General features: G+C 34.9%; 1 protein-coding gene across 12 annotated transcripts in view; it reads right to left on the bottom strand.

The window, feature by feature from the left end:
- KDM4C (lysine demethylase 4C) overlaps positions 1-16,106 on the bottom strand; it is a 279,086-nt gene that overhangs the window by 128,142 nt on the left and 134,838 nt on the right. For 10 of the 12 annotated variants that reach the window (XR_012649164.1, XM_075021802.1, XM_075021803.1 and 7 more), the window contains 4 exons: positions 9,923-10,113; positions 6,950-7,188; positions 4,487-4,848; positions 2,020-2,131 (listed from right to left, as the gene is read on the bottom strand). Coding sequence is in view for 9 of the 12 variants with exons in the window: in XM_075021802.1 (XP_074877903.1) it covers positions 2,020-2,131; positions 4,487-4,848; positions 6,950-7,188; positions 9,923-10,113 (904 nt within the window). In the remaining 3 variants the exon portion in view is untranslated. The remainder of the gene's footprint in view (positions 1-2,019; positions 2,132-4,486; positions 4,849-6,949; positions 7,189-9,922; positions 10,114-16,106) is intronic. The other 2 variants (XR_012649166.1, XR_012649165.1) reach the window with 1 other exon arrangement.

Below are 16,106 nucleotides of genomic sequence, written 5' to 3'. Positions count from 1 at the left end.
AAGAAAGTTTATCTGTAGCTGTAAGAAACAGCTACTGTTGACTAGAGGTAATAATTGTGGAGAAAAAAAAAGATCAGGAAGCCCAGCAAGACTCTTATATCATTTAAAGTATAAAATAAGAGCTCCAAGCAAAATGCAGGTACAAAGTGCAGGTAGACACTGAAGCATACAGCAATGTTGGAACCAGAAGTGTAGCCACAGACGCGATACCAGGCCCATTCTGCACTACACAGAGTATCAAAGTGTCTAAGGAGAGTACGTGGACCAAACTCCATTTCTGCTAACTGAGGAGATTCTGGAGAACAGCACCTGAAAAACCTGCGCATTACAGAACTAAAATGCTAAGGCAATATGAAAAAGGAATGTATTTGTTTTCCATTTTGATGGATAGTTTTGATGCACAGTTTGATAAGCTTCACAAGCCATGTTTGATAGAATAAAGTAGCTTTACTCATCAACTTTGGCTGGCTGTATATGTGATTGCTGGGTAAAGTAGATTTACTTTTTCTATTTACTTCAGACAAGCAAATCCCTATCTTGGGTAAATTTCTTAGCTTTTGTAGCCTGTCTGCACAAGATGATGGCTCTCTAAAGTTAAAGTACTCAAGTAAGCTCCCAGAAAGAGCATCTGAGAAGTTCCAAGTATTGTTTTAATATTTTTGATCACTGCGGTATCTAGTTACAGAGCACTAAAACTCATGGCTGCAGAAGTATTTACTTATTTTGCACAGAACTCTGTTCTATATATCACTGTCACTTATCATCATTATTTATGGATATGCTTCTTAATTCGTACTTCACTCTATTGCTTGAAGTGCATGAAGGTACTGTACAATATACAATAACATGCGTATCTGCAATCTATGGTGAAGATCTGGACAAGTGTATTCAAAAGGATTGCCTAACATTATGCTTCTTATTTATTCAATTTAATTAAACAATGGAATTTTGTGGTCACTACTCAGCATTAAAATAAAATAAAATAAAATTACTCAAAGTACCTAAATGTCAAATCAGAAGCCCAGTAGTCTACGCATTCCCAGGAGGGCCATTTACCCTGCTTCCAGTTGCCTTCTGCCACTTAAAAGTAAGCAGAAAACTGCTCTAAGAAAAATTCTCAAGAATTGTTCAGCTGGGTAAACAGAGAGGAGACCTTTTGCTGCTTTCTAATACACAAAGGTTATTTTCATTATGTCTAAAAACAGAACTATGTTTTTGCACCATTTTTATGTTTGTGAAAATATGGTACTTACTTTCAACGTCTTGCACACTATTCACTACATGCAAACCTGCACACTACTTAGATACAGTTAGAAGCAGATATAGAGATATGAGACATGTAGATGATACATGCATCAAAATCAGCTTTTACATTATTATTTTAAATCAACAGAGTAAAAATGATTTACCAAAACTACAGGGAGAGACATGTTCTTTCTTTCCATATGCAACTAAGCAGAAGCCTAGAAATCAAGACATATGTAAACTCTCTTGATAAGCTTTTGATGATACCCAGAAGTCAGTAGCCTTTTTCTTGAATGAGAACTATAGTATCTTAAGGCATTGACTCCCAAATGTACAATGTCTATCAAAAAAAACAGACAACAAGGAAAAAGTGGTTTTAAAGCAGTATAGGGAACTAGGGCTTACACCTAAGATTTGTATTCAAAGGATTCTTATGTCACTTTTATCTACATTTCCAATATTAAAAACTTGTTCTTAAACACAACTGCTATGTGTTCTAATAAGGAATATTTGATTGGCAAATATACTTGTTTTAAATGACGTCTTACTGTTCAGAGCTTTTTGCAAAGACAATTTCAATGTTTTTAGAAGAATTTGAGTGAAGACAGGCAAAAAGTACATGACCTGTCTGTGGCTTCAAAGGCCTCACTGTTTACATTTCCCATGCAGAAAGAAATTATTTCATCTTGGTTGCTTTTGCAAATATCTATATATATGGTGTCTCATAATCACAGAAAAAGATCACCAGAAAAATATAATAAATAGTACACTCACCTTCATCACTAGTTGCTTGCTGTTTAACCAAAGTCATTGGAGATCTAGCTGGGGGTTTATTTAGTGGATGACGCCAACTCTTAGATACTTTCTTTCTTTCAACTTTCACTGACTGAAAAGGAAAAAATAAAACTAATTTAGTATGTAATTCTGCAAAGTTAATTTTGATGAACAAAAACATTCTTCTGTAAATGAGCACAGATGTCAATTCTGTAAATACTATCAGGGTACTTGAAGCACCTTTAGTGTACCTATAAAGCATTTGTCTCTAATTCAGAATATACACTTTAATCAAAAAAGAGTAATCCTTGTCAAACACAAATGGTTTGAGGTGTAAGTTACTGCAGCCCTTCCCAAATTACAGAGCATAAATCCTGGTTTGCTCAGGTGATGTCTGAGAGGAAGAACAGCCCAAACAGTTCTCCAGAACCAGAAGTACAATACAGCCACTAAACGTGGCTGGGAAAATGAGGCAGAAACCCGCTGACATCATTTGTGAAAGAGTGCAAAATTCCTGAGGAAGTAAAAAAATTATCTGGAATTTAGGTAAGAAATTAAGAGTCCTGATATGTAATTAACATGTTGATTTGGGATATGAGGAAATTCTTTCCTCCCTCAAGCAACCTTATGTACTACAGCTCGAAGTTATCCAAGCTTCAAGAACTAAAGCCAACACTACAAACTCTAGAAGCGCAGCTTTCACAACTCTGTATTTGAGTGCCAGTGGGGGAATCACGAAGTAAAAAGCTGCTGATGGTATCTGGAGGTTCAGGAGCACAGGAAAGGCAAGCACACTGGCAGAAGGGTGGGAAGGACAGTCTCACACAATTCCTATGGACCACAGCTTCTCAAGACCCTGAATCTAAGTTAGCAGGTTACACACATGCCCCTTTACTGATTTGAGGGTTGAAAATTACTACTATAAAATGGGAAGTAAATCACAAAACAACATCATATTTACTGTGATAAGCAGAGGGAGGAAGATGTGGTTAAAGCACTGGACAGGTTTATGACCTAGAAAAAGTTACCAACTAAGTAAAAAGGGAAAGAAGATCAGACTTTTTAATTGCCTCTGTACAACACACTTCTTCACTTAAAAGAGAAAGAAAGAGTATGCAATTATACTGGAGAATATCCAAAACCTCACGTATAAATGGCTGAAAGGCACAGAAAGAGATAAATATAATCTCTGCTACATGATGATTAAAACACTGAGATGCTTACAGTGCTCATTATTATTACAGCAGAAGGGTTGGAGCCCAGATTACTAAAACTCACAACAAAAAATCATTAGTGCACAGTTCATGTCTGTGAAAGGGTCAGCATGATTTTAATTTGGCTTTTAAAATATATTTCCCACTAAGTGTGGCAATCTGACAGTGGATTTCCTGCTCTCACTCTGCCAAACTGGGATTGAACTCACAACTCAGAAAGCTCCTGTGACTACCACCACAGCTTAATTTTTCATCATGCTTCCTAAAGTCAGCTGCCCACCCTTCATAGCAGAATAGCAAGAGTAAAAAAAAGACTGTAAGTTTGTATGTGCCCCAATAAGAAAACATTATTAAATCCACTATTTAAAAATTAAAAACCATATTCCTTTTATGAGAGGGATTTTTTCTTCAAGTGTTTCCTTTACATGTTTTATGCCATTTCCAAAATCCAAGAACAGCAGGTTTCAGACCCTGAAATCTGTATTATCCTTCTAAAGCCATGTCTTGAAGATTCACTTTCTCCAACTTCAATACTATGGATACAGTTTCAACTAAAGCAAGGAAGTCCATAAGATTTTTACAAACTATGTGAGATAATATAATGGAATGAAAGGAAACTTTGTTTCCACCTAACTCAATGCAGAGATGCTCCTCAGCTTTGGTTTATCCACTTCTTCATTTGAGAAGGGCATCAGTCCAAAAATACATTACCATGTGCTTCCACAATGATATGTTCTGCCCTTAGATAGTAAGTCTCTCAGAATCAACCCATTCTGCTGACATTTTACTAGCACACTGTTAAGTCTCCTTAATACTTAGTCAAAACAGCCATTTTTTTTGAAGCACAAGTAGGTGATACCAAATATAGTACTCATCTCTAATCATTTCAATTTCACATCAATAGCAATAACTAAAACTGATAGCCTTGCTCATACTGGCAGGCAGTGAACATAGGAATAGCTTGAAAATAGTTGCTGACAGTTGAGATTCACAGATATAAAGTGAAATTACTAGGTATCTAAAATCAGAAGGAAAATACGTCAACAAGCCAGCTCCAGAAACATCCTACTTTTGGATCCAAATTCCCACCCTTGCCTGAACACTTCAAAACATGTTCAAATTAGCATCTGATTAAAATCATGCATATTGTTAAGTGCTTTAATATGGATATCAGGTCTCATTAGAAACATGTTCATTCACATTTCATTAAATCAGGAATATATTACTATAACGATGTAATTTGCTTCACATACACTCAATGTTTCCATGCCATCTTCTTCATCCTTTTTTACAACGGGCACTTCTCCATGTTCCAAGCTATTTCCACAACTTTCTAAGTTGCTCACATCATCCTCTATCAGGACATTTTCCTCCTTATCTGGGTTTTCTGCTTCAGAAGCTTGTCCCTCGGACTTATGGTATTGTATGGATGAAACAGACTGATTCTGAGATTTCAAACTCTCTTCTTTTCTACAGCTATCAGAAGCGGGTATGCGGGCCACAGAATCTTCAAATGTAAAGACAGGATGATTGGAATCTGTCCTGTCCTCATCTTCCATTTTTGTTTTCTCTAGTACAGGAACAGGGCTCAAATACGAGTCTGAATGGATGCTTCCTATAGATCAAGAATATGATTTGTTAATAAATCTCACTTTATATCACTATATTTCATTTCAAAATGATCTGAGGTATTGAAATTCAAAGCATGGTTCCTCATTTAGAAATCATACAGAAAAGTATTTGGTAGAAGGACATACACAACTGTGGAGTATAGCTTTGATCAAAGAATAAATTAAATGTAAATGTTTTGCGTTTGAAGTGTGAAATACAGTTTTAATCATTTAATTGGTATTTTGTATTTCATATTTGTATTACAACAGGTCTTCATGTCATTCAAAATAATCAATATTCACGTAGCTTGTTTACTCTGACAGCCCACAGGCACTTTGAATAGTTGGAAAAAAAAATATAAAAGTTTGGTATATTGAACTTTATACCCTGCATTTATACCTATTATGCCTGTTTTTAAAATGACAATAAACAAGATTAAAGGTTTATAATTAGGAAGATGTATTTGAAATAGATACCAAGAATATTTTGAAAACAGCAGCACCGGTCTAAAAATGAAAAGCAATTAGCATAATTTTATATTTCAACAATTAGCATATTTTTATATTTCAGTGATGCTGAAGGGTGAAATTGTGTGGACTTTATCAAAATTCTTCATCTGCTGATGCTTGCATGGGATAGACAGAACAATGGGTTAGAGAGGTCACTCAAAAATCCTGTTCCTGAAGAACTCTATGGAACACACCACAGTGAATTTTGATTCAGCAGCAGGTCCAAGGCATTAAAGAAAACTGTCTCTGTGAAGTCCCTCCCCATTCTTTCTTTACAATTGTTATTTGAACTTGCTTTTCTGTAAAATTCCCTTTTCAGGTCAAATGAATATAAAATTTAGTAATACAAAGTCCATCCAATACTAAAACATAATCTCTGGGTACGAAGAGTACTGCCTCAATTGAGCATAATGGACATACTAGCCAGAGATAATACAAGGTAAACAACCATCTCCAACATCAGTACTGGAGCTTTCACCATCATATCTAAACAGGTCCTTTTCCCTACAAAGTTCTAGGCACCACCTCTTAATAGCACAAAGGAAAGAGGACAGCTCTCCACTCTTCTCTGCTTTTCCTTCCCTTGTCAATGAACACAGAATGGCTGCTAACTAAATACTAGTCCCTCAAGGGTCATGAACACTCCAAACCTCTATTAAAAGTTGGGGGAAGCTGTAAAGGAATAGCACCTTTAAACAAAAAGATCATTAGAACAGACCTGGAAAGGCTTTGACAGAGCACCAATTAATTTGTACACAGTAATTTCTAAGCCTCCATACTGGAATACTGTCTTTGTTATGTTTATATGGATCAATCCTGGTGTTTACCATCTCCAAATAACCATTAACATAACCATTAATGTTCACAATCAGGGAAATACTCTATACACAGTTTGCAAGTAAATTTTCAGTATCAATATAAACCCAAATGGGACTGCTCACAACCTTAAAATCACAGTTTGCCTTTCTGAACAGGAATGTGAAACTACACCTGAACTACAATTAAATGTGAAACAGAAGAAATAAAGTCCAGAACAGACCAAGCCTATTAGTATAAAATACCTGTGGGGAAAAAAAGAACCATCTTTGGCTTGACATGGCCTTTATAACTTGCATTGTCAGACAGCTCAACAGGACGTGATAAGAAGTCTCAAAACAGAGCATTTTTGTGCAAAAGTATACACCGTTTCTAATATGCAACATTCTTCATGAAAATACATGTAGCATACTACGAGCATATATGTTCTGTACTGTTTACCTAAGTGTTAAGAGATTCTGTATCATTTCCATATCAAAAAATTTTGCTGTAAAACATATCGCTCTATTAAAGAAATAAAATTTACAAAACCTCATCCTTTTTGCCCCTTTAAAAAACACTTCATTAAAATAGTTTAGGTGATATTACTGTCAGCTCAGAATATTAATTTTGGCATTTTCTCACTCTTACTGAATATCAATCTTCTCTGCATAACTTTATACATAAGTATTTTAGTATGCTACTTAGGATAATACTATGCTTTAACATCCACTGATTTGTGGCATTAGAGTATCAACAGCCTACAACTTACTTGTGAAATATAATCAGTCCTTATCTCACCTGCAACCTTGACATTATCCAATAAATGTTGATCCAGCTGCATTCTACTACGGTTTTCTTCTTCCCCAGAAGGCACTCCTGTGTTTACCAGTCTCACTTTTTTTCCAGGTTCTTCACTGACCTTGAAGCCATCAGTAGCTGCTTCAGTCGCTATGATTTCTGCACCAGCTACCTTAGCAGATAGTCTCTTGTCCTCTGGAGTTTTAAGCTTTTTAGATCGTGATCTGGTGTGCTGGAAGCTGTTATAAGAGATATTGCTGTCAGAGTAGAATGTCTGTCTTGGATAAGATAAATCGTTTACCAATATGTATGTCCCTTTCACCTGCTTAAAGTGGTAAAAAACTGACATTTTTTCATCTTTTTGTGTTGAGATAGTGTTTACAATTTATTAAGTGATAGATTAACAATTGATTGGATTTAACCTTCTAATCTTTTATCACCATTCTAAGGAAAAGTTATTAGACTAAAAGTAAAATAACATTAAGTAACTATTACTTAACCAGCATCCAAACTACTTTTTAATGAATCAGTCTTTTGAACCTGAAAGAAAATAACTCTTATAAAAGTAATGAAGAAAAACTTGTCAGTTGGACTACATTCGAGTGGTATTTCCAAACCTCAATGCTAATAAAGCATTAGTCTGAATACCCTTGTAAAATCAGATCTGTTTAGATATCTTGGAACCTTTTGTGTGCATTTTAACACAAACAACAAGCATCTGAAAGGAAAAATTCTGATCATCAAATATTTTGAATGGCTACAATATCAAGCAATACATTTAATAATGCTGTGTAAAAAACAAAGTTGACATTAAAGCTTCAGCATAAGTTTTTGCACCCTCAGAAGCAGAAGGGAAAGGTTAAAGCAGGAGAAATGGCACCCTGTCAGAAACTGGTTTGCAATTTATGTGCTTAGGATGAAAGTAACAGGAGATTAGTCCAGTTTCAAATTCAACTATGTGACATGGGAGGAAATTTTTATATGCTTCATCACACATCAGGCTTCAAAACTCGTAACACGCTAGTCATAAAAGCCCAACTACAGCAGGTAAAACAGGAGTTTTACAAATGTCTTGCATCTTAGACTATACACTTCTCCAGAAAAACATTTTGCTTCCCCTTACATTTTATCCTGTGTCCACTAATATATACCTTTCAATACCTTCTCTATAAAATAGTAATTTCCAGAAAATTTGCCAAAGTATGAGAGGCCCATCAGTTCACACTCTAATATAACTGCAAGTATTATTACTGTTTACATGCAGTCATTAGATGTTCTATTGTAGCAAAGTATTTCAGCCATAAACTTCAAAGTTAAGCTCTCCCTGTCACTATATTCATTAAGATTTCCACAGACAGTATTTCTGTTTTCACTCTGCTGGACTTGTATTATTCCCATAATCAGAATGATGACAATTTCAGTCAACACATTACACTCAAAATGAAGCTGAATAAACATTTTATCTTCCCTTCACAATACGCATTGTTACTATGCCTGAGCAAAAGCCAACTCAAGAATTAAACAGCATCGGAATTGTGTTTATTAGTGAAGTACACAAAATCAGCCCACATGTTCCTATGATAAAACTTTCAACAAGATTATTAAAGAGTCTTTGCTTTTAGTTAAAATTGGCTACCTGTAAGGGTACTACCAAATGAATCACTGCTGGTCCAAGCATGAATTTGCAGTTATGCTGTACAATACATACAGTAAAACTTACTACAGGGCAAAATGGCATTCAACTAGCTAAACAACAGAATTATTCTCTTTGTGTGTCCAGGTTAATATTATACATATACTAACAAATTGGCTGTCTAGCTATGTCACTGGCTGTCTTCAAGAACTGATTCTACCCCACAAACTATTCTTACCCAGAACAAAGCCAATGTTACATTTCTCAGTTATAACGTTCCACTACAGTGGCAGTTGGTCCTCTCCTTTACAAGTTGATGTGCCTATAATTTTCCTCAAGAAATACATTAATTTACAAAGATAATGAGGAAATTCAGTTTAAGAACAAGTTTAAAAAGTAACTATATTGTAAAATTATTTGAAGGAGGAAAAAGTTCTTAAAAAATCCAGCACTATCTTTAACCCAGCAAACTGCAGTCCACAGTAAGTAGATACCAACAAAACCACCCACCCTAGGCTAGAAATTAAGTAGATCTTTATTAGATAATGAGGAAGAAAATCCATAAAGGTCCTGATAAGTAAGACAGGAAAGCATTAGTGTACAAAAAATGTTTGTGCAATGCAAACAAAAACCACAATACACACCAAGAAAAAAGATGCAGCTATGAAACTGCTTTAATAGGTCAAAGCTTTGATAGCTTCAGTGACAAGATAAGAAACTTTTTTCCTAATTTTCTTAGTGGTGTCAACACCAACAACTGAGATTTAGGCCTTCCTTATGCCAAATTATGATTCGTGATTGACCTGTGGTAGACACAGAGAGGTTTTGGCTGCAGCACTCTGAGAGTGTGCCAAATAGGCCATGATATCTCCTTGGTGTTACATGGCAGTGAGGGCTAGACTATTGCTAGAGACTTCACACAGCAGTTGGGATTCTGCCACAGCTTCATGATAAGTTTTTCCAACTTCTCCCTTGTCTTTTGGTTGCAGATGTCGCTAGAAACAATAGCAAATATCCACACCTTGAAAATTTTAATGAAATAATCTCTACTAAAGAAAGATTCCAAATACCACACTGGAATGCATTTTGATGCTCTCCATACTCAGTAACTTTAGCTATACACATAACTTGTAAGTTGAATTAATTTTTCATAGTCATTCTGAAAAAAATACTTGCATGTCCCCAGGTTCATCTTAATGCAGAAAACAGAAAAACAAACTTTGTCTAAAGTAAATTAATTAAAATAAAACATCTGATAAAGTGGCAAAAAAAGAAACAAAAAGGAAACTGACATCATATTAAAGACAATTAAATGGAGGATAAAGAAACATAAATATCACCTGGGAAAGTTCTTTATTTTCTTTCTTCTCTGTAGCCAGGTCTTTACTTCAGGTGTTGATTCAGGAGTTGGTTTTGTATGATCAATGGTGTATATATCCTTTCCTTGTTTCCACAGCTGGTATCTGTCTGGTTGAAACTTCTTCACAAAGATGTCCATGGATATTGACACCATGTCTTTCCTACAAGTGCACTGCAAGAGAAGACAAAAGTTTGTAAGTGACAAGTAAAGGAATATGCTGCAGTTCACAGTAAAGAAAGTCCAAAATAAGAATCCCACATGTGAAAATTTACTTTAATCAAATTTTTCCTTTTTGCCTCTTCCTCACTTCTTTGGGGGGAGAAGATCATTCAGGAGAAGATACTATCTGAACAAATGTGACACACTAGGATTCCACAAAGGTACTTATGGACAGTCCATTGTTTGATTAACTCCTACAGGTTAAGACCAAAAAGAAACCATAGCATTTCTTTTTTGCTCTATTAGCTATTCCTGATAGTTTTAAGCCAATACCATGTCAAATCCAGAGACTGCACGTATCTTTAGCGGCATCATAATTTTCTTTTTAAAAATAACTCATGTAGTATCCACCTGACCCAAAGGTCTTTACAGGCATATACACAGTCCTAGCTTTTAACTCTTCAAAACAAAATGCATACGAGTACTATATCAAGTTACAGTTTTACCCAGGTTTTTCTACAAGGAGGAATAAACAAGCAAGAAGGTGGAGTATTATGTTTAAGGTCTAGAAAAGCTTGATATAAACATGTAACCTGACCTTCTGTGCAATGCAAACCCTAAAATCTCATGCAGTACTTTCCTCATCAACTTTGCTCTAGTCCCTGATTTTAGTCCTCCCAAAGAATTTTACATGGCTTTTCTTTACAAATTATGCATATGAGTGGAATATTTTAGACTTATTTGAATAAACTTTTAATGCTGGTCATGAAAATACAGGGGAGTCTTCACTTGGAATACTGTAGATGCTGAGACAATTTTCAGACTAAAGTTACTGCACCTAATGCTCCAAAATACTTAGTATTAGGAGACTGAAATAAGTAAATCAATATGCCTACAGCACATAAACTATTGTGGTGGGTTAACTTTGGCTGACTGCCAGGAGCCCACCAACCTGCTCTGTCATTCCCCCTCCTCAGCAGGACAGGGGGAGAAAATAAGATGAAAAAGCTCATGGGTTGAGATAAGGACAGGGAGGTGACTGACCAATTAGCATTGCAGATTCAGCTTGAGAAAATTAAATTAATTTATTGCCAATTAATAACAGATCAGGATAGCAAGAAATAAAAACAAAACTAAAAACAGTTCCCCTCACCCCCCATTCTTCCCAGGCTCAACTTCACTTCTGACTCCAGTGTCTGTTTCTCTCACATTTTCCTCAATCCTCCCTCTCACAGCTGCTGCGCAGTGTTTTTTACCCTTTCTTAAATATGCCATCACAGAGGCATGACCAGAGTCGCTGATGGGCTTAGCTTTGGGCAGCAGTGGGTTCATTTTGGAGCCAGCTAAACCTGGCTCTGACATGTGCAGCTCCTGATCCCTTCTTACAGAAGCCACAGCTGCAGCCCCCCTACAGTACCAAAACCTTGCCATGTAAACCCAGTGCAATTATTCCCCTACACTACCAAAACCTTGCCATGTAAACCCAGTGCAATTATTCCCCTACGCTACCAAAACCTTGCCATGTAAACCCATTGCAATTATTCAGATTAAAAACAAATTCACTGGCTAAAACATATAGTCTGAAATGGAAAAACTTTTTAAGAACTTAGTGTTATAGCTAAATGACTCAGTTGAAGGGCAAATTTGAGACAGTATTTTCTTTCAGGTGAACAAAGTTATATAAAAAAAATAAATCCTGGTAAATGCATGTCCTGGGTTTCTGGTTTGCTACAGCTAGTTTTATCACCCCTTTTAAACAAGCAGGGTGTTTAATCATAGAAAAGTTGAAACACTAGGGACTGAATGCAACTTTTCTACTAGCTAGCTTTTTGTGGACTGGATGCAAATTTCTTTACCTGCTATTTCCACCTATCATTTCTAGTCCACCCTTCTTCCTCTTGAAAATTGTAAGATATATAATGAAAAGAAGGCATCCAAGATGTATTAAAAATGCTTTACTTTCAATATGTCAACATCAGTATGCTGTATATTCACAACACTGCCCTCTAATTGAGAATGGAATGGAAAGAAGAAAAAAAATTCAACATAGAAACTGTAATTTTATGCAGCTGTCTTTAATGATAGTTTTTACCCAAAATATGATTAGAATTTTCCTTTTTCGAACAACATGTATATAAGTACATATACACACATACTGTGAAAGACTTAACCTTATTTGAAATAGTGTGTCTGATTTAGAGAGTCATTGATCAGTCACAATGAACAGTAACAGAAAAGCAATTAAGGTACTTCTGTGTACTGGAAAGGTGCGTAGATGATCCACTGTTATATTTTTAACTTTTAAAAATGAAATTTGTAACACAAAGACAACCAGCACTGGATTTTCTCTCCATTTACTCACAAAATCCTTTCATATTCAAGTCATGTTGCTACACATTGATTAGAAATGTTGTTAAACCCAAAATTTAGAGGATTACTGTTTTTGCTGTTAGACACCAAGACTTCCAGTGGTTTGGAAGAAAATAATTATTTAAGTCAGGATTGAAGTATCAAGGAAGAAAACACATCAAGAAATAAAATTTATTCTATGATGGAATGATAATAATATATAAAAAGACTCAGAATAAATTATGTCTAAATGAGGCATAGAATTTCTGTCTTTCAGTAATCTTTGATCAGTTTCCACTAGATTCTGATAGAACTACTGCAAATGATTTTAGAAAAACAGGCAGGTGTTAGAAATATCATAGAACTTTTTAGAAGTTTTAAAAATTTTAAAATCATACACTTCTGAGTAAAAAGTAATGGAGAAACTTCATGCTCAACAGAATTGCTGCTTGCCTGAAAATACAGAAGACAGGCTTCTAGGCACCAAAAAGTGGAAATATTTGAAAGTAACCTATCAGACAACAACAGCACGCATGTTCTGAAAACTATTTCTACTCATATTCCCTAAAATGAGACAAGAAAAAAAATATTCTGTTGCTTTGATAAATAAGCTGGAAGATTTTTTTGTTCTTCTTGGTGGTGGTGGCAGCAATGTTTTTTAATGTTTTTTCTTCATTTCCCATTTGACTGACTTGTAGCTGACAGTTATATGGCTTCCTGCTCTCAAGACAAAGAAGTGACTGAAAGATTCTCTCTAAAGCAAAACTAAATGTCATTCTGTTGAAGGAGCCTCCAGGGACAGACACAAAAGAGACATGCCACTGTCTGCTGAAATACTCACAGTGGTACTTTCATGGATCACAATAATTTTGGAAGCATCTTTTAGTATCTTTAAAAGTAAATGCAAAATCGAAGTTGTTGGAACACCATGTAAAACACAACTGATGTTGCCATAGATAAACATCACAACCATTGCATTGGAAAGAATTATTTTCTATATGCAGTAGAATTAGTCTGATGCATATCCTTCAATCAAAGATTAGTATGACAATCAGAATACTTAAGGGAACAGAACTCTCTCACAATTCTTTGATATTACTATTAACATCAACATCACCATAACTATTATCTATCCTATCACAAAGATACAGCTTAGAGGTAAGCAATTCAAATAACATTTATTAGTAGCTGCAAACCTTTATAGCAATGAATTGGAAGAAAAATGTTTCAGAAACTTTAACTAATTGGTATAACTAAATGTGAGATATATTTCTAATATGAGAAAATTACCTAGGAGAGACATACTCAGCCAAAATACTTTGTTTTCAAACACTTGCTATTTGTGAATGGAAAAAAGAATCATTATTTTGTACTAAAAAAAAAAAAAAAAAAAAAGTTAAGTTCTTCCGATTTTGGACTCTGATTCAGGAAAATTTAAAGGAATACAACAAGCTTCTAGACTTATACATACTAGAGTTAGACACATAGTTAAGCACATTTTAAAATAGAGGCATTTTTCTCCTAATTGCTCTCACTGAGGTAATCGTAGAATTCATGTTTTCATCAGCAGGATATTGACCCACTGACATCTATGCTAGTACCTAAGAACAGCTCTTGAAAAACATTTCATATCACTAAGAATCAAGTACATGTCTTAAAGGTCTTTCTAATACTCCAATATTAAACTCTTTCATCAAACAGAATCATTGGATTTTTAAAATTAACATCAAAATATTCACTCTGTAGAGAGTACCATATTTTGCTGCAACAGAAAGCAAAAAAAAATTATCTTATTATCTGACTAGTAGAAGGGGGGTAGTATTTCTCAGTACCGCAGTTCTAAGCACAGAAATGTACATCCAGTGTCAAGCACTGGTGATTTACATTTTTCTGTTAGTTAAACGAAGTATACATGATAATGTAACTTCTAAGATGTGAAATTATGTCTGTATCAACAAAAATATCTTCTCAACCTAAACACCAGTTGTTATACTACAGTGTTACAATATTTAACGCATTAGGCTTAAAATATCTGGAGGATCTTGGACATTTTGCACTCAGTATTGGATTTTGTTAATTAAAATGTGATTTTCACTATTTCCAAAATATACTTTAGTTAAAATTCTTCCAAAGCATTAATTTGAAGAAGAATAGTAGTACTTTGTTAGGCTAAAATTTTGTCCTTCCTTTATATAATCATTTCAGAAGAAAAGAGGCACCTAATTCACGTTGCAACTGCATGGTGTAGGTAAACTCTTTTTCTACACACCTGTGGAACAGCATGTGTGAGTATAACAATCATGAGTAACCATGAAAAGTTCTCTTTGTAAAGAAAGAATGGATTTTTACAAAACATATAACAAACCAACAAATTAGCAGAATGAGGCATGTATTAGGCTGGTAATCTTCTTTATATGCTATAAAAGCCCCAATCCACAAAGCAAATTTTAAAAATTAACTAATCAAGCCATTTTTCACTGATACACCTTCCTAACTGCTTATAATGATTAAAGCTTTCTTCATGGCACAGTGGCAATGATGTAATTATTGGAGAGACACATTTTAAATAATTTAGATTCTTCTTACCAGCTTAACTTCAACTGCACTTAATAGACTATTCCACCCACTATATTCCACTCTCCTTGTAATATGTTAAATGAATCATGTTCAAACAATGTAAAAAATGTGTTTTGGTAAACAACATTTTAAAGGTCCTACAACTGGAACTGCTTCTTGTGGGCTACCTCTAGAAGAAGTGCTTGATTCGAGGTACTGTTTGTTAGGAGGACAGGATTTAATAAATCTTGGTAACAATAACTGTTCTTTGCTATGGAATCAGGCAGGGATATATTTTCACACTGACCTTCTGGCAACTTGTAGGCAGTGTTGCAGAAACCTTTGATATCAGTTAGCCATCTGTGCAAGCTTCAATAAAGCAAGCCTTCCTTTGATAAGTCATAGAGAGTACATTCACTTTTCCCTGACACAACCAATCACACACAACAAAAATACAAATTCAAAACACCACTCTTTTTTTTAAGGTTCTTTTTACACACATTCCACAAAGTTTTGGGTAAATAATAGAAGAAAAGATTTCTAATAAATTCATTATTTGTATTCATATATGCATAAGCAAATAGTCTCCAATATTTTTAAAATAGTCTAATATTTAAATAGTGCATTACAAAATATCTGGTTTTTTTCTTCATTCCTATTTTCAATTTATTTTACACTTACATATAATGCCACCAAGACATTCCCACACAAAAAAGACTTAGTTTATATTATGTAGAACTGATTCCATCAGCACCAGATGCCATTGCAAAAATGTGGCCATTTTCCTCCAACTCCTTTGAAACCTGGGCAACAGAAACAGTGTGACAGAACACAGCTGAAAGAACCCCATCTTTTCCTATATGTTCCACCTCTGACCTCTTCTTTCTCTTTATCTTATCTGCCTGTTACACCTTTTTGATTATACTCTTTCTCCATTTATGTGACACAGAATCCAATGAATTAAGTATGAATTAGGCATGTAGATGAGAAAACTGATGAAATTCAAAATGGAAGGTAGGGATCCGTCTATGATCCAAGGAACTTGCTGGAGACAGGCAAAGATGAGGACAGAAAGATATTTCTAGGCACAGCAAGAGGAG

The sequence above is a fragment of the Buteo buteo genome, chromosome Z, assembly GCF_964188355.1.
Source record: "Buteo buteo chromosome Z, bButBut1.hap1.1, whole genome shotgun sequence".
In the NCBI taxonomy this organism is placed as follows: Eukaryota; Metazoa; Chordata; class Aves; order Accipitriformes; family Accipitridae; genus Buteo; species Buteo buteo.
The sequence above is the reverse complement of the archived record's forward strand: the minus strand, read 5'-3'. Positions and strand labels throughout refer to the sequence as shown.